Below are 24,494 nucleotides of genomic sequence, written 5' to 3'. Positions count from 1 at the left end.
ATGTGCTATCTAGTACAAAGCACAAAGTTCATATTCAGCAGAGTGGTATATTATCTGACCAGGGAAAAGACAAATGGGCAGTGGAAAAACGTTTTTTAATTATCTGGTTCTGATGATAAGTCCTTTCCAGTTGATTGCCAGGTGCCATACTTTAATCTGCTTAAAGGGGACCACACTTGAGAATCTTCACTAAATCTAGTTCAACTTGTTTTATTTGGTCAAGATACATTCATTTGTTTATTCAGCAAATATTTAAGGAGTGCCTCCACAATACCAGGCACTATTGGTGCTGGGGATGCCCAGGTCTAAAGTCACAAGAGTAACTGACAAAAGGGAATTAAACAATTAAGCACACAGATGACTATGCCGGCTCACATTGGTTCATGTTGGGAAGAAAAAGAGGGGGCTGTCACAACTGTAATAATGGCAGGGAGGCGGTAGGAGGACAACTCTGGAGTGGACAGTTGGAAAAGTCTTTCTAATAGGGTGACATTAAGCTGAACTCTAAACAGGTTGAATAGAGGGAGTAATAGCTTTTTAAGCAGAAGGAACAAACATGTGAAAGCTCTGGAGTAGGAAAGTTCTGTTCAAGGAATAAAGAAAAGGCCGGTACGTCTGGAGCAAAGTTGGGAGCAAGATGGGTAAGAGGGGCTTGAGATGAAGCTAGAGAGACAAGCAGGGGCCAGAGTATGATCGGCATTATCCACCTTGTTAAGGAGGTTCTTTTTGTTCCATATGTAATGGGAAGATATTGAAGGGAGTTAATTAGGGAGATGGCCTACTCTAATTTCTCTTTTAGAGGCATCGTTTCGGCTGCAATGTGAGGGGCAGGAAGGGGGGCCTAGGAGTATAATCAAGAGGCTATTGTGGTAGTGCTGCGGAGATGTCATGGTGACCTGACTGCCCGTAGGCATGGAGAGAAATGCATAGATCCCAAATAAATTTTTGAAAGTAAGATAGAGAGGAATTACTGATGAATTTGTTATGGGGATTAGGGAAAATTTGTGTCAAGGTTTTTTATTGCCTGAATTTGACAGTATTTATATAAATTTGGCACTGTTTTTTAAAGGTAACAGGAAACTACGTATGACAATTCAGACTTCCATGTCTTATTTTCATGTGCTATTTTTAAATTAACTTTTTAATGGAAAATTTTTTGTCCTTAATAGGTCCATTGTCTTGGTGGAGAAATTGGAGCCGAAGTTTGGGAACATCTCCTTGTCATGATTCGATGTCCCTTTCTGGCTCTTTCGGCTACAATAAGCAACCCTGAACGTCTCACTGAGTAGGCATTAGGTTGCAGTTTGGATAGAATGGTTATCTATTTTGAACGTTTGAATATCAGACTTTCTATATGGGTTCTGAAATATTTCATAACTTTCTGGTGAATTTGTTAACTTATCTTAGGGTATTTATGGAAAGAGTCTCTCTAGCACCTCCTGGCAAGTGCTGATCTAGGCCACACTCTATAAGGGAAAATCAGGGACTCTCCCAGCCAGATCTGCAATTGAATAAGAAATTTCCCCACACCTCAAAAATGTTCCCCAGAACTAATTCATTTATGTTCCTTTTTTTGTCCTTCATCAAGAAATAAAAATAAAATGGAATGACACAGTCTCATGGACGTTGGGATTTCTTATATTGTCCCACTTTGTAGAAAGATAGCAAAGCCTCAGTAGTTGAAAGCCCCATATCATTTTGTCTTGGGGCTATTCTTTTGCCCACTAATAATAACAATTAGAGCAAAGACTGCAATGTACCAGGTACTGTGCCAAGTGTTTTGCATGGATCAATTTATTTTAAATGCCAACAACCCTTACGACTTACTACTTCTATTACTAATATTAAATAGAATTTCCAACACTACTATTATTATTTCCATTTTAAAAAGTAGGAAATAGGCATAGAGAAATTAAGTGATATAACAAGAGTCATAGCCAGTAGTAAGGAGCTTGGGATTCAGTCTCAATTTGTCAGGTTTCAGGTCCTATTCCCTTAAGTACAATTTTTAAAGCACATGACATTTTTCTTTATTAAAAATATTTTATGTCACAGAAAGTAGTTTCATGTTCTGCCTAAATAATATGCAAATTTATTTTTTAAGGTGGCTACAAACAGTAAAACGGTACTGGAAACAAGCAGACAATATAATAGAAAAAAATATTTCTTCTAAAAGAACTGATGGCCATCGCGGCAATTTTCACAAAGACTACTTTCAAAGGAAGCAGTCATATAAAGTTAGACTTGGTATGTCCGATGTATTCATGCGAGTTTCTTTCTTTACTGTAAAATTATTCCAGCCACTGTGTGTTCGTTTACTTGGATATTCTTGCCCTTCATTCGTAGTGCTCTATGGAGAGAGATACAATGACTTAGAGAAGCATATATGTTCAGTAAGGCACGGTGACATTTGTTTTCATCATTTTCACCCCTGTGCCGCACTCACGACAGATCACGTAAGTAATACTTCAGCCATATTTGGTCTGAGTGATATAAAGTATATATCACAGTTGAAAAGATGCCTCATTGATACTTACCAGAATCGAGGTATAGATACTGTATAACAGATATTTAACTTTAGTTTTTATTGGTTCCTCAGTGGTGTCTGCATCCACAAATCTAAAAAATGACTGAAATTTTTAACCTGAACTATTTTGGTTAATTTTATTTATTCTTAGACATTGTCTTTGCCTATTTTCTTTCTTCTAGTGCCCATGTCTATCTATCCACTTCTCTGAAACTAATTCTTCTCTTAGTGCAGCAACAAATACATGTGGACAATACCTAGCACATGTGAGAATCTGAGCACCATGAATTAAGTTAAACAAGGAAAAGAGACTTTTCACTAACTCACTAATCACAACATGGTTTTTTTGGTAGTGAAGCAATAAAATGGAGGTCTTAAGAGGACTTCATTTGGGGCACTAGGATTTGGGTGGGGGACGATTTCTTAATTTTTGTTGCATCATTTTCTTCCTTTCTCATCCTATTCCCTGGAATGAACTATTCAAGCTCTGGTTGCTTCTCAAAGTGATAACTAGCTTGTCTTCCTTCCAAGACCTGGCAAATTAAATATATTCTAAATTTTGTTGTCTTATGAAGCCTTGTAATGTGACAATTTTTAAGGCACATAAAACTTTAGATGTCATAGGAATTAGTTCCATGTTCTGCGTACATGGTATTTCTAGATCCACAAAGCTAATTTAGACAAATAAGTTATAAAGATAATTCTGATTTTGCTAAGTCTTTAGTGGCTTTCCTTTGGAAATGGCTAAATGCACATCTCCTAGCTTGGCTTCCAAGGTCTCCTATGACCTGACTCCAAAGTCCTTTCTGTTCAGCCACTTGATGTATCTTTCCTAGATGTCCTCATGATTTACATTGTTCCTGGAATATTTCACCCCAGATGCCAAATGACAGTTGTCTAGAACCTGTTTATCTTTTATGACTCTTCTAATGTGAAATCACTTTAGAATCCTGTGACTTTCTTAGCTGGATGTAATCTCTCCATAGCACCTTCTCTGTATTTCTTATATGACAATAATCATGGCCAGCTTGCTGCTAAAGTTGTTTACAATGCATGTCTTCATCATCTTACTAGAATAACTCCTTGAAGACAGATTTTTGTGTCCTTAGAGTTCCTAATAAGTTGCTATGTATATAAAAGTGTTCAATAACTTTATGTTAAATAAAGACAGCCAGCCTAAATCAAGCAATTACTAAAAATTTTATGTATTTTCTCTCTTTTAACAATCACAACAATTTTAGCCATATTAATATTCCCATTTTACATATGAGGAAGGTGAAGCATAGATAATTCAACTAAATAACTCACTGTTACACTAAGTGGTGGGGCTGGGGTGCAATCTCAGATTGATTTCAGAGCCTACTCTCTCATCTGCTTCCCAAGAATGGCCATCCCAGCTCTGTGTAGCCCAGTGTTCTGAATGGTCTATTGAACAACTACCTGAATGAGGGAATGTATGAGAATCACCATATAGCATTTGGGCTGTGATGCAATGACTTCTAACAGCAACTGAATGAATCCTAAGGACAGTGATTTTCTAATTGGATTTTATTATGAATGTTTCTCTTTTGTGTTGCAAAAGAGAAATACTGACAACATTTCAGTAACCTCACTCAGACCCCAAAACTAGAATATAGATGACAAGCCACACATAAATAATAAAAGATTTCTTTCTCTTTTTTCTTTCCCCCCATCATTACCTGACATTTTAAAAATAGCATAGTATTTTTTAAAATGATTTATTTTGGGTAAGATGGTTCAAGGCAGGTTATCTTGAAGTGGCAATGAGTCCAGGGGTTTGGAGTACTAGACAAGCTTGGCATTTTGGTTCAAGTGCCTTTCCTCTATTTTCAGTAGCTATTAATAGAATAACTGGAAAGCAGTGGAACTGCTACCGTGTGCTCTGACCCCATATGACTTCTGCAAAGGTCATGCTGCTGAATGAATCTCCTTAAGACTTCTAAACCTTTGCAACAGGAATAAGGCTTAGACCTTATTAACTATGTTGGACAGCTGTGTATGGAGCATGTGTTTATATACTGTGCTTCCTAAAGTAGCAGTGATAAAAAGCAAGTAGAACCTTCCAAATGAGCAAATTATTGCGTATTGTACTTCAGAAAGAACTGAGTGGCAAGAAAAAGCATAATAAATCGTGGCAACATAGGGAGAAGAACCATGCACCTTGGTTGTTTCCTCTATAGCTCTGCCATAGAAGTGGTTTCGCAAGGGAAGGTGTGGGGCAGAATGAGTGAGCTGACCTTAATCCAGCTGAGGTGAGAGATTGCCTTCAATCCATATCAGGCTTGCTTCTGGCAGAGCAGAGTTTGGCCTTTGCCACCAATTATGCCACACAGGAACAGCTGCTGGCTCCTGGAGCGGCTCCTAGCTCCAGGAAGTCCTTGAAAGAACTGTCGCCTCGCTCTGTTCAGCCTGGATCAATGTTTACCATCACCAATAGAGTTAGAGGCAATGTGATTTGCAAAAATAACATCATGGTACAGTACTATGTGTTTATCAGTGAAGAATGACCCAAGTCTATGATTAAAAAAAAGAATTAAATTTGCACAGTGACATTGGTGCATAACATTATATAAGTTACAAGTGTACAGTTCTGTAATACACAATGACCTTTTATTTCTCAACCTTTTCTTCCTTTTCTAGACTGGCTCAGTGTCTGCCAGCTCATTAGTTATTTTATGATGGAAAACAACCAAATTCAGTTCCCAGCCTATGGCCATAGAATTGGTAAAATGATTTTTAAAATTAAGAACCATAAGTTGATTAATCAATCACATTCACAGTTGAGGGATCAACTATGTGCTAGGTATTTTACTAGGCCTATTCCATATATTATTTAACTTAATTCCTACAACAAATCTATGTCATAGGCAGAATTGTCCTTCATTTAGAAATGAGGAAACTCAGACTTTTGTACAAGGCTAAGAGATTTAAGCAATCATGAGCACTCTAGTGACCACAATAGATTTAAATCTTGAAAGTTATGATCATTCTTGGATTTATTTTATGTTTTTATTTTAATTTAGACAAAATAAGTTACCACTTTTGGGTAGTAATATATTTACATATAAAACTGTGTAAATTTAAGGTGTACAACATGTTGATTTGATTCATTTATATATTGCAGTGTAATTGTCATTGCAGCCTTAGCTAAAACCTCAGTCAAGTCACGGTAATTATCATTTCTTTTTGTGGTGGGAATGATTAGATCTCATCTCTTAGCATGTTTGATGTTTATAATACAGTATTGTTGTCTATAATCATTATAGTGTACATTAGATCTTCAGGATTTATTTATTTGCTACTTTTAAAAGTTTAAAAACATGTGCTGATACATTTATCCTGTCTGATTTTACTACAGTGTGAAAGGTGGGAGTACAGATATTTTAATTCCTGTGTATGGACGAGAAACTAGCATTTATAGGTGGAATTAGAACTAGATCTAATTCAAAATCTACCAGCTTTCCATTCTACCAAACAATATTTTTTCAACCATGTTATATTTGAAATGGCATTTTTAGCCCAGAGCTTCCAAACCTGAATTTCATAACATGTTAACAGCTATTTACAAAAACAAGTATCCTATTTTCAAATAATTTTGGAGAAATCTGCATGCTATAGTCCCTTCTTTGGGATTTAACTTTTCCAATGCAAAATATTGAAGTATATTTCTTTTTTCGTTTTTTAAAATTTATCTTTATTGTTGAAAGTCTTACAGATGTCCCCTTTTATTCCCATTTATCCTGTCCACCTGGCATCCTCCCCAGGCCTTCTCCACATTATTGTCTGTGTGCATGGGTCATGCATATATGCATGTAAGTTCTTTGATTAAGACACTTGTGAAAACACAACCCCTCCTTTTCTTTTTTCATTTTTTTTTGGAAGGGGCTTACGTTTTTATTTTATTTAAAAATTGTTTTATTTTTATCGTTGACCCTATTACTGATGTCCCCCCTTTTCTTTTGAATACCTGTCAACATCTTGGGTATCATGGTCCCACAGGCAATTAAGTCATAGCAATAGTGGTTGAAACCAGTAGAAAATACTACAATGCAAACTTTTTAAGAGCAGGAATTTTTTTATTTATACTTTTAAAATATTTGTGGAAAAATTAATGGTGTACATATCCAGAAGGCTTAAAGTAGAACTAAGTCAGTGACCTGAGAAGTGTCCTTAGTGTCTTAAAAGTGATCTGATAGCCTTATTTTTATTTTTTGAATTTATTGGGGTGACACTGGTTAACAAAATTATGCAAGTTTCAGGTGCACAATTCTGCAATATATCATCTGTACATTGTATTGTGTGTTCACCACCCCAAGTCAAGTCTCTATCCATCACCATTTATCTCCCCATACCCTCCTCCATCTCCCCCACCCCTCCCCCAGGAATCACCACATTGTTGTCCATGTCCATGAGTTTTTTCTCTTTTTTGCTCTATCCCTCTACCCCTCCCACCACCCTGACAGCTGTCAGCCTGTTTTCTATCTATAAGTCTCTATTTTGCTTGTTAGTTCATTTTGTTCATTAGATTCCACGTATGAATGAAATCATATGGTAGTTGTCTTTCTCTGACTGGCTTATTTCACTTAACATAATGCTCTCCAGGAGCATCCATGCTGTCGCAAAAGGTATTATTTCTTTTTTACTGCCTCGTAGTATTCCACTGTGTAAATACACCACAGCTTTTTTATCCACTCATCTACTGGTGGGCACTTGGGCTGCTTCTAAATATTGGCTTTTGTAAATAAGGCTGCAATGAACATAGGGGTTCATATATTTTTTTGCATTACTGTTTTGGATTTCTTTGGATAAATTCCCACAAGTGGAATTGCTGGGTCGTAAGGCAGGTCCATTTTTATGGAGTTTTGAGGAACCTCCATACTGCTTTCCACAGTGACTGTACCAGTCTGCATTCCCACCAGCAGCGCATAGGGGTTCCCTTTTCTCCACACCCTCACCAGCACTTGTAGTTTGTTGATTTATCAATAATAGCCATTCTGACAGATGTGAGGTAATACCTCATTGTGGTTTTAATTTGCATTTCTCTGATGATTAGTGACATAGAACATCTTTTCATATGTTTTTGGTCATCTCTAAGTCCTCTTTGGAGGAGTGTCTGTTCAGGTCCCTTGCTCATTTTTTAATTGGATTGTTTGTTTTTCTGGTGTTGCGTCGTATAAGTTCTTTATAAATTTTGAATATTAAACCCTTATCAGATGTATAATTTGCAAGTATGTTCTCCCATTTAATGGGTTGTCTTTTCATTTTGTTGATGGTTTCCTTTGCTGTGCAAAAACTCTTTAGTTTGATGTAGTCCCATTTGTTTATTTTTTCTTTTGTTTCCCTTTCCTGAAGAGATATATCAGAAAAAAATATTGCTTTGAGAAATGTCCGAGATTTTACTGCCTATGTTTTCTTCTAGCATTTTTATGGTTTCAAGTCTGTTATTTAAGTCTTTAATCCGTTTTTAGTTTTTTCTTGTGTATGGTATAAGAAGGTGGTCAAGTTTTATTTTTATTTTTTGTACGTATCTGTCCAATATTCCCAACACCATTTATCGAATATACTATTTTTAGCCCTTTGTCAACTATTAATTGACTATAGAGGCATGGGTTTATATCTGGGCTCTGATAAGCTTCATTTTAAAGTAGACTCAGCTCTGATCTTAGAACTTAAGCCAATCAACTTGGCCATTTTTAGCCTGGGTTGGTACTCAAAGCAAATAATCATGTTCATAGTTAAACCAATTTCAGTTTCAGCTGCTGGGTAGAGGTCTTGTTGTTTTTTTTGTCCAAACTGAGTCCACAAATATTTTAGCTTCCTAGTACTCTGATGTGAATTAAAACGTCTTAGAAAATAATACAAAAACTTTTGTGAGGCCTTCCCCCCCCTTTTATTTCAGTAAATCAGGAACACTCTTGGCTAGTATCTTGTTTGCATTTAGCACTTATCGGCATTTGAACATTTTAGCTAAGTGTTATTTCCAATGTCTTTGGGTTCATGATAGTGATTACAAGGCAAAGATTTGAACATAAGATAAAAGGAATATAAAAAATATCAATTTTATTTTAATTGTAGATTGAAAGATATGGATTCCCTTCTGATCTTACCCTTTCACCTCGAGAAACCATCCAGCTTTATGATGCCATGGTTGAATTCTGGGAAAGTTGGCCCAGGGCCCAGGTAAATAATAATTATGCAATTAATTTGAATTCTACTATAGTAGGTGGTAACATTGCTGTTCAGAAAGACAAACTCTTACCCTTTCTAATCACTTGCAACTGATAGGTGGTTGAGCATCCATCTATGATTGCCTTTTGATTCCCGGTCAGGGCACATGCCCGGGTTGCAGGCTGGATCCCTAGGCGGGGGAGTGCAGGAGGCAGCCGATCAATGACTCTCATCATTGATGTTTCTCTCTCTCTCTCTCCCTCTCCCTTCCTCTCTCCAAAATCAGTAAAGACATATTAAAAAAAAAAAAAAAGATGAAATATAACTGCCCCTTCTCAGACATTCTTCTTTCTAACATTAAATGTTTTACTTCAATGAGATGGAATGTCACTGAATTCCTGAAAATATTTGTTCTTTTATTTTCTGAGATATTTTAGTGCCCTTTTCCATCTTGGATTTATAAACCTCCATTTCCTTTCATTGCACTCCCCTTCTCCCTCTGTGCCCTAGTTGCTTACTGTTTTCATCTATTTGGCTTTGCATTTTTTCTTTGAATAGTTCTTTCATTTAATTAGGTTTATGTACTAGAAACTATGGGGGGGGGAAACTTCAACAGCCTGTGCTTTTGAGAAGTTTGTAATTCTGTTAATGAAATGCATAATTGAGAAACATCTTTGGATTTTCTTGCATGATTTTATCTAATGTTGTGGTATTTCTTTTAAGGAGTTTTGTCCAGAGAACTTCATTCACTTTAAGAATAAAATAGTCATTAAGAAGATGGATGCTAGAAAGTACGAAGAGAGCTTAAAGGCAGAATTTACAAGTTGGATTAAAAATGGCAATGTAGAGGAGGTAATTTTCATACATATTTTTGGTGAAGCATGCTATCTTCTTTGTGTTCTTGAGTTGCATTGTTCAGTCATTACTATTGTCTGTGTTTCTTTTTTATCTTTAACTTTCATTTTAGGATTTTAAGCTGAACATGAAGTTTAGTGATTCTGAGATAGAATAAAAATAGAGAAAGGAAATTGGTCTTTGTCTCATTCTTTGTGCCTCCTAAAATATGTGCCAAAGTCTACTAGTTCCTGATAGGTGTTATAACATAAGAACAGAGGTGTCACTATCCACAGAGTATTCTTGGTGCTGTGGCAATATAGATATTGGAGTCACAATTAATAGTAGCTGAGAAGAATATTTTACTCTGTTGTTTGTTTTTTGTCTTGGACATTTTTAATGATTTTAATTTTAATTTGTATAACATATTTGTATAATAAAACCACCCAAGGTCATATAAGTTATGCATATTTAAAGTAAGTCGCTGGTCTTTATAGTTTGAAGTTTGCTTTATTGCCATATATTGAAGTTTCTGATTTGGGGGAGTGACATATGTTACACTTTTCTCGTGTGATTTTTTTTCTATTATATTTTAACTTAGATTATCTTCCCCCATTCTTCTGTTAAATTATAAACATATAATTTACCTTTTTTTTTTTTTTAATCTTCATCCGATGACATGTGGGGTTTTTTGTGTGTGTTTTTTTGTTTTAATTGATTTTTGAGAGAGAGGACGAAACAAAGAGAGAGAAAAACATCGATATGAGAGGGATCAAACCACAACTTAGGTATGTGCCCTGACTGGGAATTGAACCCATAACCTTTTGGTGTAGGGGACGCTGCTCCAAGCAACTGGGCCACCAGGCCAGGGCTAATTTACTTACATTTTTCTTCTGCTTATTTTGTCATTAAAAGTCTTTAAAATGTATTTGGAAATGATTTTTCTATGTGACATGGAGAAAAACAGTTTCACCCCACCTTCTGTCATAGTGAAACCAGCATCATTTACTAACCTGACTGATTTGTGTTGCCTTAAAAAATTGCGTGTTGTATTGCACATATGCCTGTGTACATATATGTTACTGTCTATCATTTTGTTCTCTAGTGTATTGATTTGTGTATTTCTTTGAGGGTTTTTTGCAAAAGTTTATAATATATATAATTAATTATTATTATTTTTATCATATGTCATTTTAAAGAATCATAGCAACATAGATTAGACAGCAATGAAAATATTTTAGTCAAAAATAATAATTCCTTTCATTATTATGCAGAACTTCAAACAAATTATTTCTTTCTTTATTGCTGCAGGCCAAAATGGTCCTGATGAATCTTAATCCCAGTCCGGCTTCTAGTTCAGAAAACATGATAAAAATGTTTCCACTTCTTGTTGAAAAGCTAAGGGAAATGGAGAAGTTACCAGCGCTATTTTTTTTGTAAGTCATGTTTTTAATATGTAATTTTAAATTAAATTTATTGGGTATAAGTCATTTAAAATAAATTGTTGTTATTTGTAATTGGTATTATACTCATTACTTTAAGTTGAGGAAAGTTTTAGTAACTTTACTGTTGTAATATAATATTCATTACTATTTTGGGGGCCCATTTGTTATCAGAATGAATATTTAAAAACATACCTCTCTAGGTTAATAATTAATAAAATATTTTTACTTGTGCTATTAAAAGTTACCTTTATTTAGTTCCCTTCTCCATTTCTTGTTTTCTTTTTACTGTTGTATTTTTATCTAGATCTTGTTAAATACCTGGGTTGAGTAAATACCTAAGTTTAGTAAATACCTAGGTTCTTTGCAAAACAAATTGAATGTTTATGTGCACAAGTATCCCACAAAATTAAAACATCCTTACAAGGAGCTAGAATATTTATTGGTGGGATATTTTTATTGTTTTTAATTTATAGTTACGAGAACTATAACTTGCAAGCACTGATACTTGGATAAATGTTATATTGCTATAGCATGAAACAGCTTAAAATTGAATATAATAGTCTAGTTTTGATAAAGTATAAATTATACCAAAGTATAATTTATTAATTAAATAACACTATATCCTGCATATTGATCATACATTTTGGGATCAGAATAGAATGTTTTATTTACTTTAGACAATTTCAAACTACTTTAAGCCATGGGAGCTTTAGATAAATAAGGCTACAGAATCTTGCTCAGCTGGCAAAGTTTAATGAAGTTTGTTCACACATAAACAGACATATAGTAATGAATCATAATTGGTGATGTGTATTTAAAATAATGATGATAATTGAATGTATAGTTGCATTTGGAGAATGCAATTAAATTGTTCCTTTACCTTTGTTATAGAGACAAGAAAAATAAAAATTTGAACCACCAAGAAGTTACAAGCTCACGTACTTTACTTTCAAACATGGCTACAGGTTTTAGTTAGAAACAAACATAATTCAGTACCTTTGGGATATTTCTAAAAGCCTAATTGCAAAATAGAAATCCAAAAGTAGCTGGATTCATTATTTATATAGATATACAAAATTAAAATATTTGAAAGTACAGTATTTCACAAAAACATCAAAGGTTTAATTCTGCTTGAGGACCTGAATCTTGGCACATCTTTATGGAATTTTAGGATCTCTAAAAGGCATACTGTGTAAATCCTTGTGTTATTGGTGAAAGTGGGGTATTGCTTTCTTCACCAGTGCTGAGATATTGTAGAAGCAAAGCCAGTGTCCAGAATTTCCGTTCCATGTTGGGACTGGGTCCAGTTTAGCATCAGGCTAGTTGCTGTCCATCAGTCCATTGTGTGGGGTCCGCATGGCTGTGGGCCACGTGGGCGAGTGCAGGGGAGCCAAGGGAGTGTGCCGCCTGCACCTAGAGTCCCAAGAGAACCGAGAGAGGCCAAGGGAGCAAACCAAGAGAGTGAACTTCTTTGTTTAAAGGATTAAATATTCCAAATCTTCCCACCCTTGCAGTGGCCATGCCCATTCTGGCCAATGACCTCTGTTACCAGGTGTGATGGACACAAGCACCCCTCTGGTTCCCCTGTCCCCCAACTTTGCTGGACATGCATCTCTTTTTCCCCTGTCCAGTTCCTTCCCCCAGAGATCTGCTGGGAATAGACTGGTGGCTCCCTGGGGAATGTTAAACTGCAGCTTCCTGGCAAAGCTGCACAATTGACATGCCTCTAATATTTGGCCTTCCCTTTGCTCCTTTCCAGTTATTAATAACTAGGTTAATGACAACGGTACCACTTGGTCTTGTACAGTTTTATTTAGTCCTAAGTCGAGGCCGTCAGCAAATTCGAGGCTTTGTCAGGGCTCAGTCTGTACCTCTGGGAGCTTTTCATATAGTAGCATACCTGTCAACCTTCTCCACTCTGGTTTCTGGGGGGAAAAAATGCATGGAGCATGGTTAGTATTTAGTGGTAGTATTAGCATGTGCTTAAGAGCACATTCTTCATGGTCAGGCCCAAGTCTGGAGCTTACCTCGGCTCCCTCTTCGCTCTGTCACTTCTAGACAGTTCCTTAATAGCTTGGAGCCTTAGTTTCCTCGTTTGCAAAATGAGATGATAAAAATAATACATAGGGTCGGGCGAGAATTAAATAAAAATAAATTATGAAATCACTCAGTACTTTAACATATTATTGGCTAAGGTCCAATCTCTAGATCACATTTGTTCTGTATAGGTTATCAGAGAGATTTAAGAGGAAAAATTATTTCCAAGTGATCCATTATAAGAAATGAAGTACTATGATGAAAAGGACATTGCTTAATACACAATATGTGCCCAGATCACAGTAGCTTGTATTTATGTAAAAAGAGAAGCACCATAATGTCAAGGTGAAGAACATCGGCTTGGAGGCCAGGCTCTGCTGCGTACACGCTGTGGGATTTTGAGCAGGTCACTTAATCTCTTTATGTCTCCATTTTCTCATGTGAAAAATAGGGGTCATCATAGTGCCTTCCTCATAGAGACGTTGTACTAAATGAGTTCATATATTTAAGACATTTAGAATAGCGTCTAACAATAGTCAGGATAATGTTTACTGTATTTATTATTTTGTCTACTACATGAAATGTCTTGCCATGTGGCATAGACTGCCACTTTCTTAATCCCTCCTTCACCAGTGTATCGATTTATTTACTCTCCACCAGCTAATATTTCCTCTTCAGGCTAGTTCTGTAAAGACTTTAGAAAAGCCCTTTGTCTTACAATTCACATTTGAAAAACTTTACTGTGTAGACCCAACCTATGATGAGCCGTGGTTAGTATAGCGATAATGCCTGTTGGCTTCTTCCTGGCATTTTTCTAATAAAGCATTATCAGGGAAGAAATCTTAAGTGAGTATGTTTCAGTCTTCTTGTCAAAAGCCGTAGCTGCCTGAAACAGAGCAATGTATGTGATATGAAGGTAAAGAATGTTGGTTTTACTTGCCCTAGAAACATTGTCCTCTTCACACACAGGAGAATTTCATCTGTAGCAGTTTGCCTAGTTAATTGTTCAGGTCTGAATGGGCCAAATGGCTACAAGGGGACTAGTGTCTAGTTTAAATACCAAAGTGCCAGGAAGTCTGGACCACTATCTCCCTTGGCATTTACATTTCAAAAGATATAAAGCCCAGACCCTTGATTCATTTGTGGATTGTAAAGGCCAGCAGCCTCTGGGGTTCATCTGCTCTCTGGACAGAAGTAGTGACATTCTAGAAGTTCAGGGAAGAAACTAAGATTCTAGAACCTAAGATTCTCTCCATCCTGCCTAAAAGAGCAAAATTTTACTGTATGATCTCACTTCTATGTGGAACCTAAAAAAGCCCAACTCCTAGAAAAAGAGAGTAGATTAATGATGGTGAGGGACTAGGGAAGGGGTGGGGTGGAGTGATGGAAAAGAAATGAGAAGATGTGATCAAAGGTGCAAACTTCCTGCGATAAGATGAATATGTTCTGGAGATCTAGTGCTCCGCATGGTGACTGTAGTTAACAATACTATATTGTGTACTTCAAAGTTGCTAAGAGTAGATCTTAAATATTCTTACCACACGCACATGTGTGCACACACAGGGTAACTGTAAGGTGATGGATGTGTGAACTAATCTAATTGTGGTCATTTTGCTATGTATACATGTATCAAGTCATAGTGTTTTATATCTCAAACTTATACAATGTTGTATGTCAATTATACCTCGATAAAACTGGAAAAAAACAAAGAAGGCACTAAAATTCACAAAAGATTTGGCTATCAAGGAATCTGAACTTAAAAATATTTACTTAATAGTAGGAGCCTTTGACTCTGTTATGGGTAGACCTAAAGATCAGTACAATTAAATACAAGAACTACAACAACAATAAAAATAAATAAAATAGCAAAAATTTTTTGTTTAAAAATTTTCCCCCCTCATTTTTCATGAGGGTAAGGAGGCATCACTCTTCCACATATAAATAGAGAAAATGCATTGTCTTCTGTCCCTTGCCTCTGGAGTGTCTGACGACTGCACAGGAGAAGTTTCCACGGGCTCTCATTGCTGTCGCCCAGAGGGGCCACAGAGGCCAACTTCTTACGTGTTATAAGGTAGCTAGTTACTAGGGAGTCTGCTGACCCAGTACACCTTCTGCACCTATTTAGGATAAAACTGATAAAGATGGATGTTAAAAACTCAGTAGGTCTATGACAGGATGATCGCAGTAGATGGAACTATGACTGCATTGTCGTTACGTATTATTTTCAAGGCAAACATTCTCTTCGTTTGTTTCCAGATTCAAGTTAGGAGATGTGGAGAAGAGTGCCCTAAGTGCGAGCAGTTTTTTGAAGACGAAACAAGAGAGAGAAAGGCCCCCCAGCGCCGATAAAGAAGCCTATGACATGGCTAACAAACTGCAGAAGGTCAAAAAATCCATTGAGAAGCAGAGGATAATGTAAGCGTTTAACTAAGCCAAGTGGCGGTGGAAAGGTGAAAGTACTTCACAAGTCCCAGTAGGCAACATACGTTGCAGGTGTTACAAAGAAGTTCTAGTTATTGTTTGGGCGTGTTTGCCAATTAGGTAAATTTAGGTGAGAGAACAGGGTGAAGATAAATGGCAATGATACTTATATATTTCTAAGTCGCACGGATCAGTGTCCTTGAGGGCTTGGGAAAGGCAGGATCACAGCCTGGAGTATAGTTAGACTATATACCTGACATGATCATTTTTCAAAAGAAGCCCCTCTTTGATACCCAGTGACTTCCTCTCAGTCAGTCCTTAGAAGGCTTAAACAGTCTACCCACAGTGCTTTGGGCCACATCATAGAAGTGTCACTGAGGTACCAGCACAGTAAGTAGCAAAGACTGAGCTTGAGAGTGGATTAAAATGCCAATTTTATGCATGGTAGAACTTTGCTCTTTTGACTCCTCTTTCTTGTTCTCGGTGTCTAATTCTGACACCTCCTGTCCAAAATCTTTATTCTCTTCATTATCTTCTCCACCTTTAGTCACTGTCTGGTTTAGATGCTCATCACGCCTTCCTTACAGAGATCGTTCTTGGGCCCCAGAGCCCTCTAGCGAACCAAGGATCTTGCTAATACCAAACTGATTAAATCATCTCACACTCCATGCTGTCTGCCTTCTTCCTTGCTTAGGACGTCCAGACAGAGACACCATAGGAGGTGTCAGCCTTTTCATTAGCTGAACTCCTGATTAGGCAACTTTTCTTCAGGTCGCTGGAAGCCACCATTTTCAAGTTGAATTACTGACAAATAATTGAAGCTATAAAAATATAAAGAATGTTTTAACGCCTTGTTTAGCCTCATCATTCTACTGAGAGTGTGTGGGGGCCCTGCCCTGGGCCCTGTGCTTTGGAGAGCGCCTCTCTGGGCCTCCTCCATCTGTGTCCGTCCCCATAAAACTGTGTCAGTGGAGCTTAGAAGGCATGTCACCTGGAGCTCCCTCTCACCCTTTTAAATTCCAAGTTGTTATGGAGCTATATTTGTCAAGGTAGGAGGATGGGCTGTATTATTTGACAGTTTATAACCTTGATTTGAAACTTATAATGGGCCTCCATTAGTACTCGTTCCACACTCCACAAACATTAGGGCCGGGCCTTTCCAGAGTCTTGGCCTTCTCTCCTGGGTTAAGGGTAATGTTACTTGGAAGTGAGAACATTTGATGATGGTGTACAAGTGAACCCATCTCCTCATATTTGGAGTTGTCTTATGTGCACAGGTAAGAGACAAACCAAAAAATCTAAGGAAGGATAAGCGATCTGGGTATCTCTAAAAGGCTATTACCCTGGAGTAAAGGATAATTCAGCCTGATGTCACAGAGTTATCTAAACCAGGGCTCATGGAGTGATGGCGTAGGTCAGAGTCCCCAGTAGCACCCGCTGAGGGGAGTATCTGTGTAAGAGATTTATTGAAGTGGTGTGCTCACGAGGGACTGTGAAAAAGTGAGGCGAGCAAAAGAGGGAAGGTGAAGAAGATTAGCCAGGGTGTGGGTTTTGCTAGATATTTCCTGAGCCGGGTCCAACAGAGAGATCTGGGGGCACCATAGAACTGTCCCAATATGAGTCAAAGGTGGCTGACTTTTGTACATCCTATTAGTCCGTCACTGGCTGTGGGCCACTTCCCCATTACCAAGAGAGGTTATAACCTTCCAGGAATTTCCAGGAGACTTGTCAATCGAGGGCAGTTCTCTAGGGAATGGAGCAGCCAAGAGCCCTTAGCAACCAAACTCATAGCAGCTGTAGCATCCACCACAAGGAGAGAAGGAGAATGGCCTACAGTTGGCAGTGCGGAGCAAGGACACCTACCTTACCTACAAGCCTAGCGCTGTGAAGGCTGAGAAAGAAAATGATCATCACTAGCAAATAGACCACTTTAGCAAGGGGGCGCGGGGTCATGTAGAAGAAGTGGGTTTGGCAAGAGGCTCCTTTTAGAAAGAGGGAAGGAAACATTCAGAGAAAATATGGGTACATTCAGCAAATTTTTTGATAGGGACAACAAATTTCAAAGGCCAATGAGGAGTACATTAGAGGATGATGATTGAGTCAGGATAGTGCAGATATATATCGGAGTGAATATCTGGGTCATAAGGAAGATTTGGGAAGTTTTGGGCTTCATATAGTGGTCAAATCTAACTATTCGTTATGTCATCGGAGAATTGTGCAGGTGGAATTTCTCCGCTGCTCGTGGAAGTGGGGTTCTTACAATATCTTGAGAAAAAGAATTTTCTAAGACTTGCACGGGAGAATGAGATGTGGTAGAAAGGTTTATTCACGTGAAATTATATCCCTTGGTTTCTAAAGTCCCATTTCCCTGGAAAAGGTGCAGTTGGGGGTTCAGCAGAGCTAAAAGCAAAGTTTCCATTCCATGGTGGAGTTCAGTCTGGCAGAGCATCAGGCTAGTTGTCATCCATTAGTCCATTGTACGGGGACCACATGTCCAAGAGCTATGTGGGCAAATGCAGGGGACTGTGCCCCCGCAACAAGAGAGCCAAGAGCGGGAACTCCCTTTGTTTAGGAGTTAAGTATCTCAGATTTCGCACCCTTGCAGTGGCCATGCCTACCTATTCTAGCCTATTCTGGCCAATGACTAGCTCCCAGGTGTGACTGATAAGTAAGCACCTTCCCATGCCACCCAGACCTTACTGGGCACGCATCTATTATCCAGTCCCTTCCCTCACTGCTCTGCAGGGAATAGGCCTGAAGAATGTTAAACTGCAGCTTCCTGGCACAAATGGCATGCCTATATTACCTGGCCTTCCCCCTTCTCCCTTCCTGTTAATTAATTAATAACTGGGTTAATTACAATGCTATCATTTACTTAAAATTTATTTTTATGAACAGAGATGAAAAAAAACAGAAGAAGTCCAGAAAAATGGATAAAAGCCTAATATACGAAGCTGAACATGATAATCTACTCAAGAGTCTAGAGAAGAACCTGGAAATCCCTCAGGAGTTCACATATGCTGACCGAAAAACAGTGGATTCCAAGGTGAGCACTTCCAATGAAACAGTTCTCTAGGAAATTATGTCACTCACCATCCATTACTTCTCAGTGACAGACTGTGTGGAAAGTAATAACTAAAAGAAATCTCTACCAGATTAAGTATCTCTGTGTATGACCTCCTGGCTATACATAATTCTTAAGGGCTCTGCAGGACATGTCTAAAAAGGACAGGATTAGGATCTATAGATTATTTCTTGTTTGTTAACATTAACCCCTGAGAGTGCCTGCCTTTCCATGATTTGTTTCTGTGATAACCTTTTTCACAGCTTGAATTCTGGACTTCAGTCTTACATGCCTCATATAAATATTTGGGTACCTGTGGCCCAGTATACTTTAAATAATATACGCAGAATCTCTCAAAATCAGAGGCTTTTTATATTATAATCAAAATATTCCACCTAAAAGCATTAAAATATCTACAAGTGGTATGCCATTTCTTCTTTAAAACATTTTTAAAAATAAAATAATTCATTGTTTTGGTAGACAAATTAGGAACAATAGAAGCAATGCCATCAATCAGAATTAATCATTGCTCTACCAGATGAACCTTTTGTATGTTTTATTTGTGACTACACACAAATACATACGCACAAAAAGTATGGATATTTATACAGTGTATGTATATCTATTCCATTGTATACATTCTTCTGTAAACTACATGGTCTCTTCCTTTTTAAGAACCATGTATTTACATCATTATTTTTAATAGATCCTATTGTATGGATGACTGACTATACAACTAAAGTGCTTTAGGGATTCTTTTTCTCATCATAAGCAATGTTTATCTTTGTATATATAGCTCTGTACACAAGCGGATTTCCTCCTTAGGGCATAAATAGTTTTAAGGCCATTTGTGACCAATTTACAGTGAGAAGTAAGCATTCCTAGACCATATAGGGTAAGGAACCTGGTCTTTTGGGATCTCTCTCTCCCTCCCTCCCTCCCTGAGAACTCCTAGGACTCCACTAGAGAGCTGACCTCTCTCAGGCAGGAGCAGGTCACGCATTCACGCATCCCCTGAGTCTTTCATCTACCGCTTTGTCAGTACTTCCCACCCCTGAAGCAGTAGGGGGGTGGGGGTGGGGTGAAACAGTGTAAGATTTTCTGCTCAGAGATTTGGAAATGTGTCCTATAGTTACTGTGACTGCCATAAAATGTTCTTTGTACTCATGTTGAGTCATTTTCAAACAGTTGCATCATGTAGCCAAGTTATTGCATGATATGCCTGCTATTTTCATTTAACACTTTTTATTGATTTAAATGAAAATTAGATAAAAATTATCAAAATACTTAAAACTCTTGCTTCTTTCAGTTTTTGCAGATGGTGTTTGATCGAGTAAAATTCTCAAGAAAAGGTGCAGAACTGAAGGATTTGGCAGAAAGGGGTATCGGATATCATCACAGATGTTTGAACGCCAAAGAAAAACAGTTAGTTGAAATTCTTTTTAGGAAAGGATATATTAGGGTAGGTAAATATTTTCATTCTTAAATTTGAAGCTGTGCCTACATACAACTGAATACCCATGAAAAGTGGGAAATAACCGCTTTTTTTCTCATCCAGTTATGTCTTTTTAAGTAACCCTTGATATGACCCATCTCATTAAATTGAGGGAGAAGGTTTGAAATTTATCATTCAGTTTATCTCTTTCATGAAGTTAAAATAGTCCCTAAAAAGATACTTTTCCAAATATTTCTATAATTAAATTGCCTATGCTGATCTTAGAACAACCCCTTCCTTTTTCATTCATAGTGTCTAGGGAATTTTGTCAGCTGTTCATATAATTTTAGCTATAGACATTCTCTCATGAGCTTGGACAACATTTTTGATAGTGCTTTAATCAGATCTTTTCTCAAGTTAGCTAAAAAAAGAGCAAGAATGTGTCACTTCCTGCTGGCCCAGTGCATATCTTGGCAGAGTTCTTAGATGTGTCACTCCTAAATGCTCTCTCTTATTACTGATAGTGGACAAGAGGAAGATTTCCTGAAATAGCTTGCAAACCAAACTGTTGTTATGTTTTATTTATGTCCCATGAAGATGCATGGGGACAGTATGGATAAATTCACAAAGAGGGTTTGTATAATTGCCTAGTAATTTAGATCTTTAACAATATTTAAAAATAGACCACTTTTCAAATTATTCATATTAATTTTTTATATGATGTACTTTACATTTATATGTGTGTGTTGAGAGAGAGAGAGAGACTGACAGAGAGAGAGACTGAAAGAGAGAGAGAAAGATTGAGTTTGAAATTGATTTTCCTACTCTGGGTAGTATCTTTTAATATTAATAAATAAATGTGAGGAAAATCTGACACCATAATTAAAGGGCAAATTTGTAATTGGAAAAAAACTCCAAAATATAGCATTAACAACTTTCCTTAGCTTTTCTCTTTAACAATAACAAGTTATTTATTTATTTTATTTTTTTATCTTTATTTTATTTTTTATCTTCACCCAAGGGTATTTTTTTCCCATTGATTCTTTAATGAGAGTGGAAGGTGGAAGGGGGAAAGGGGGGGGGAGGGAGAGAATGAGAAACATCAATGTGAAAGAGATACATCAATTAGTTGCCTCCAGCATGAACCCAGACCAGGCCAGGATCGAACCTTGACTGGAATCAAACCCGAGACCCTTTGGTGGGCAGGCCGATCCTCTAATCATTGAGCAATACTAGCTAGGGCTATTGATTTATTTTAAAAGTCAATAACTGGGGACAAAAATGTTCTGCATGATTATGAATTGAGGGAAAGAGGCACAGTTATTTTGATCAGTATATCCTGTGTCTAAAATAGTACCTGTTAAATAGTAGTTGCTAGATCCTGATAGAAAAGTGATGAAGAAATAGTGATAGTTTTAAAAAGAACACATTTTTAAAAAGGTATTTTATCTAGTTATATTCTAAATTTAGTATTCTTACTTTTTTCATTTTTATTAATACTTTGTTGCATTTAAACATACATATAGATCTCTGTTACAGAATAATTAGAGAAAATTGCCTCATATACTTAAGCATTAACATTAACCATGGCACATTTGATAATCAATACAAAGGGAAAGAGAGGGCAATTAGAAATATCAAGCATAATATGAAAAAATAAGCAAAAGTGGATTGTGTAGTAAACTTTAAAGTTTGCTCTACAATTTTCCTGGTCAGTTATGGCAATTCAGGGAAGAAATGGAACTTCACTTTCCTCTTATTATTTGGGTATGTTATTGCCTTAGAAATAACCTTCACAAATAAATTGTAGTGATGAAGTAGGCAGTTGCCCAGGGTTTGTAAAAACATTGTTACCTTCTCATAGGGAAATTCCCCTTCCCTTTTAGTCATTTGTTAAAGAAATACTTCTCCTGTGCAGGTCCTCAGTGTAGGGATATAGTGCTAGATGGGGCTTGGGAAGTCTGGTGCAGGACAAGTAAACAAATAATATTGCTCGAGTTAGTCATTAATGCTATGAAGAGAAACATTGTAGGATAGGGAGAGAAATAATGATGACAAGGATAGTTATTTTGAATATTGTAGGCCATGCATTTCCCTTTACATTTGAGCAGAGAACTGAATAAACCAGATGAAAGACTATTTGGAAAAAAATGTCATGTGCCCAGCCAAAAGTGACCAGTACGATGGCCCTGAACTGGGAATGTGCTTGATGTTTTTGTGAAATAGCAAGAACACCACTGTGGTTTCATTGAAGTTCAAAGTTCCGTAACTACATGGCATTTTTTAGAAATCCTATTTTGTGAGGTAATTGTTTTATTCTCTTTCTAGGTGGTGACAGCTACCGGGACACTTGCTTTAGGAATCAATATGCCTTGCAAATCTGTGGTTTTTGCTCAAAACTCTATCTATCTCGATGCTTTAAATTACAGACAGGTATTGTGATATGCATTAATTCTCTATGGCATTACTAAAATATGGCCATAAGATAGTAAAAAATAAAATAAATAAAAATTAGCCTTTAGTTTACAAACATGCTGCAATTTATGGGCTAGCGCACCATGACATGTCTTCATGCCTGACTGCCAGTTTTAGCTGTAGTATAACCAAAAGCTCATGAATTTGGGATTACGTGACCATCATAACCAGATATATGACCTCGGGTGAGACATGCAAACTGCCTGATCCTTCTTATCTCCAGAATAAGAATGATAATTACTATTTCATAGCATTTGCAGGAATTAAATGAATTGATGTACAGGGAAGAGACACATTGAAGGTGCTCCGTGAGCATTTACTTGCTCATTGACTGTACACATGATTTTGTTCTGTGCAGCTATCTTTAATGCTTCTTTCTTCTTTGCTGCTGATACAAATCAATTACCAAGCCCATTTCCTTAGTCTCCTATAATGGTATTTAATTTTTGCCTTGCAATTTATTTTCCACCATCGTTCATCAGACATTCTTCACCTTGTATTATTCAAACACTTTTCCTAACTTTCACTTCTCCTTACTCAAATATGTCCTGTATGTGGTGTAGTTTGTCTTCAGACGGTTTCCCTGCTCAGGAACATTGGATGCATATTTTTGCTGGAGGCATCAAATTTAGATATATCAGCCAACATTCAAGTTTTTATCAAAGTGCCCCACCTCCCTTCCTCTCTAAACACTTCTAATCTCCCTATAGCCCTTGTTCCTTGTTTCCCCCACTGTACCAAGCCCCGTCTTTTAGCTTCTCCTCCTGCTTCTATGCTATACATAAACTCTCCTCCCATATCAACTTTGAGAGTCTCATACTTAGGGCTCTGCAGCCAGGGTGTTCAGATATTTCAGATAATGAACTTGGGAGTCAAAATGTCAGGATTTGAATCCTGGATGTCCCAAGCAACATCCTGGTTGTTTGCCTATGGGCAAGTTTCGTATATTCCCCACGTCCCAGTTTCTGCATTGTAAAATGGGGGTAATGATTAGATTTACCTCATATAGTTGTGAGGTTTGTATAGAAGATGTTTCAAGGACTTAGCATGTTTTAAGCACTTAAAATGCAGAAGTAATATAACTTCTATAAAGAGTATGTTCTTAACTTGCTTTTTTACAAGTAGTATTTCTGTCTTTTATCTCACTCATATATTTTCAATTTGTGCCCAGTTTTTATGGTGACTTGTAAGTCAACAAACTTGTCTGTGAGAGAGAGAGTGAGAGAGAAAAGAGCAGGGATGGGGAGAGAAGAAGACAGAGAATTGGTATAAGTTAGACTGTAAATAAATTTGAAATGAGCGAGCGTCTAGTCTTTTTTCTTGTTGCATTTTGTTTCTTCTATATATTATGCAAACATCTAGCACAGTTTTTGACATGAAATAAGTATATAATAATGATAAATGTCTGTTTTTAGCTCTGTCTCAGCTTTGGTAAATTTCCTAAGGGCTACATCATTGGATTTTACTTTCAGTTACTTAATGGTGGTACATAGGCTCAATTTCCTTGTTCCAACCCAACTGGCTTGATTCTAAACGTGATGTTAAACATATTTAAGTAAGTTTTACACTGTTATTTTACACTGTTATTCTGTTTCCAGATGTCTGGACGTGCTGGAAGACGAGGTCAAGACCTGCTGGGAGATGTATATTTCTTTGATATTCCATTGCCCAAAATAGAAAAACTCATAAAATCCAATGTTCCTGAGCTGAGAGGACAGTTTCCCTTCAACATAACCCTGGTTCTGCGACTCATGCTCCTGGCTTCGAAGGGAGATGACCCAGAGGACGCCCAGGCAAAGGTACTGTGCTTGATATTTTCTAAGGCAGAGCGTTCATTGCTAGCCTGACTGCTGTCAGGGCTGCTGTTCTCTTAGAAGTCCAGAGCAATAACTTTCCGTTTCATCAGTCTTTAATGCTTTGTACTATCTTGAATAATGTAGAATTGGGAGTGGAGGGTCTATTAGTTTTGTTTGTCTCTTCTACCAATCATAAGCTTTGTGGCTGGAAATCACCCAAGATTATGATTTTCATGTGATAGACATTGTTCTGTAGTAGTTAAGGGGTGCT

At 37.2% G+C, this 24,494-nt stretch overlaps 1 protein-coding gene across 1 annotated transcript in view; it reads left to right on the top strand.

The window, feature by feature from the left end:
* LOC308556079 (putative ATP-dependent RNA helicase DDX60) overlaps positions 1-24,494 on the top strand; it is an 88,218-nt gene that overhangs the window by 43,352 nt on the left and 20,372 nt on the right. Inside the window, exons 19-29 of the mRNA XM_081135130.1 lie at positions 1,170-1,285; positions 2,105-2,247; positions 2,347-2,456; positions 8,624-8,728; positions 9,440-9,568; positions 10,862-10,986; positions 15,289-15,447; positions 18,352-18,499; positions 19,827-19,979; positions 22,281-22,385; positions 24,026-24,226. Of these exons, the coding sequence (XP_080991256.1) occupies positions 1,170-1,285; positions 2,105-2,247; positions 2,347-2,456; positions 8,624-8,728; positions 9,440-9,568; positions 10,862-10,986; positions 15,289-15,447; positions 18,352-18,499; positions 19,827-19,979; positions 22,281-22,385; positions 24,026-24,226 (1,494 nt within the window). The remainder of the gene's footprint in view (positions 1-1,169; positions 1,286-2,104; positions 2,248-2,346; positions 2,457-8,623; positions 8,729-9,439; positions 9,569-10,861; positions 10,987-15,288; positions 15,448-18,351; positions 18,500-19,826; positions 19,980-22,280; positions 22,386-24,025; positions 24,227-24,494) is intronic.

Source organism: Miniopterus schreibersii, assembly GCF_964146895.1.
Source record: "Miniopterus schreibersii genome assembly, chromosome: 4".
Taxonomy (NCBI): domain Eukaryota; kingdom Metazoa; phylum Chordata; class Mammalia; order Chiroptera; family Miniopteridae; genus Miniopterus; species Miniopterus schreibersii.
Note: the sequence above shows the minus strand (reverse complement) of the source record. Positions and strands in the feature narration are given on the sequence as shown.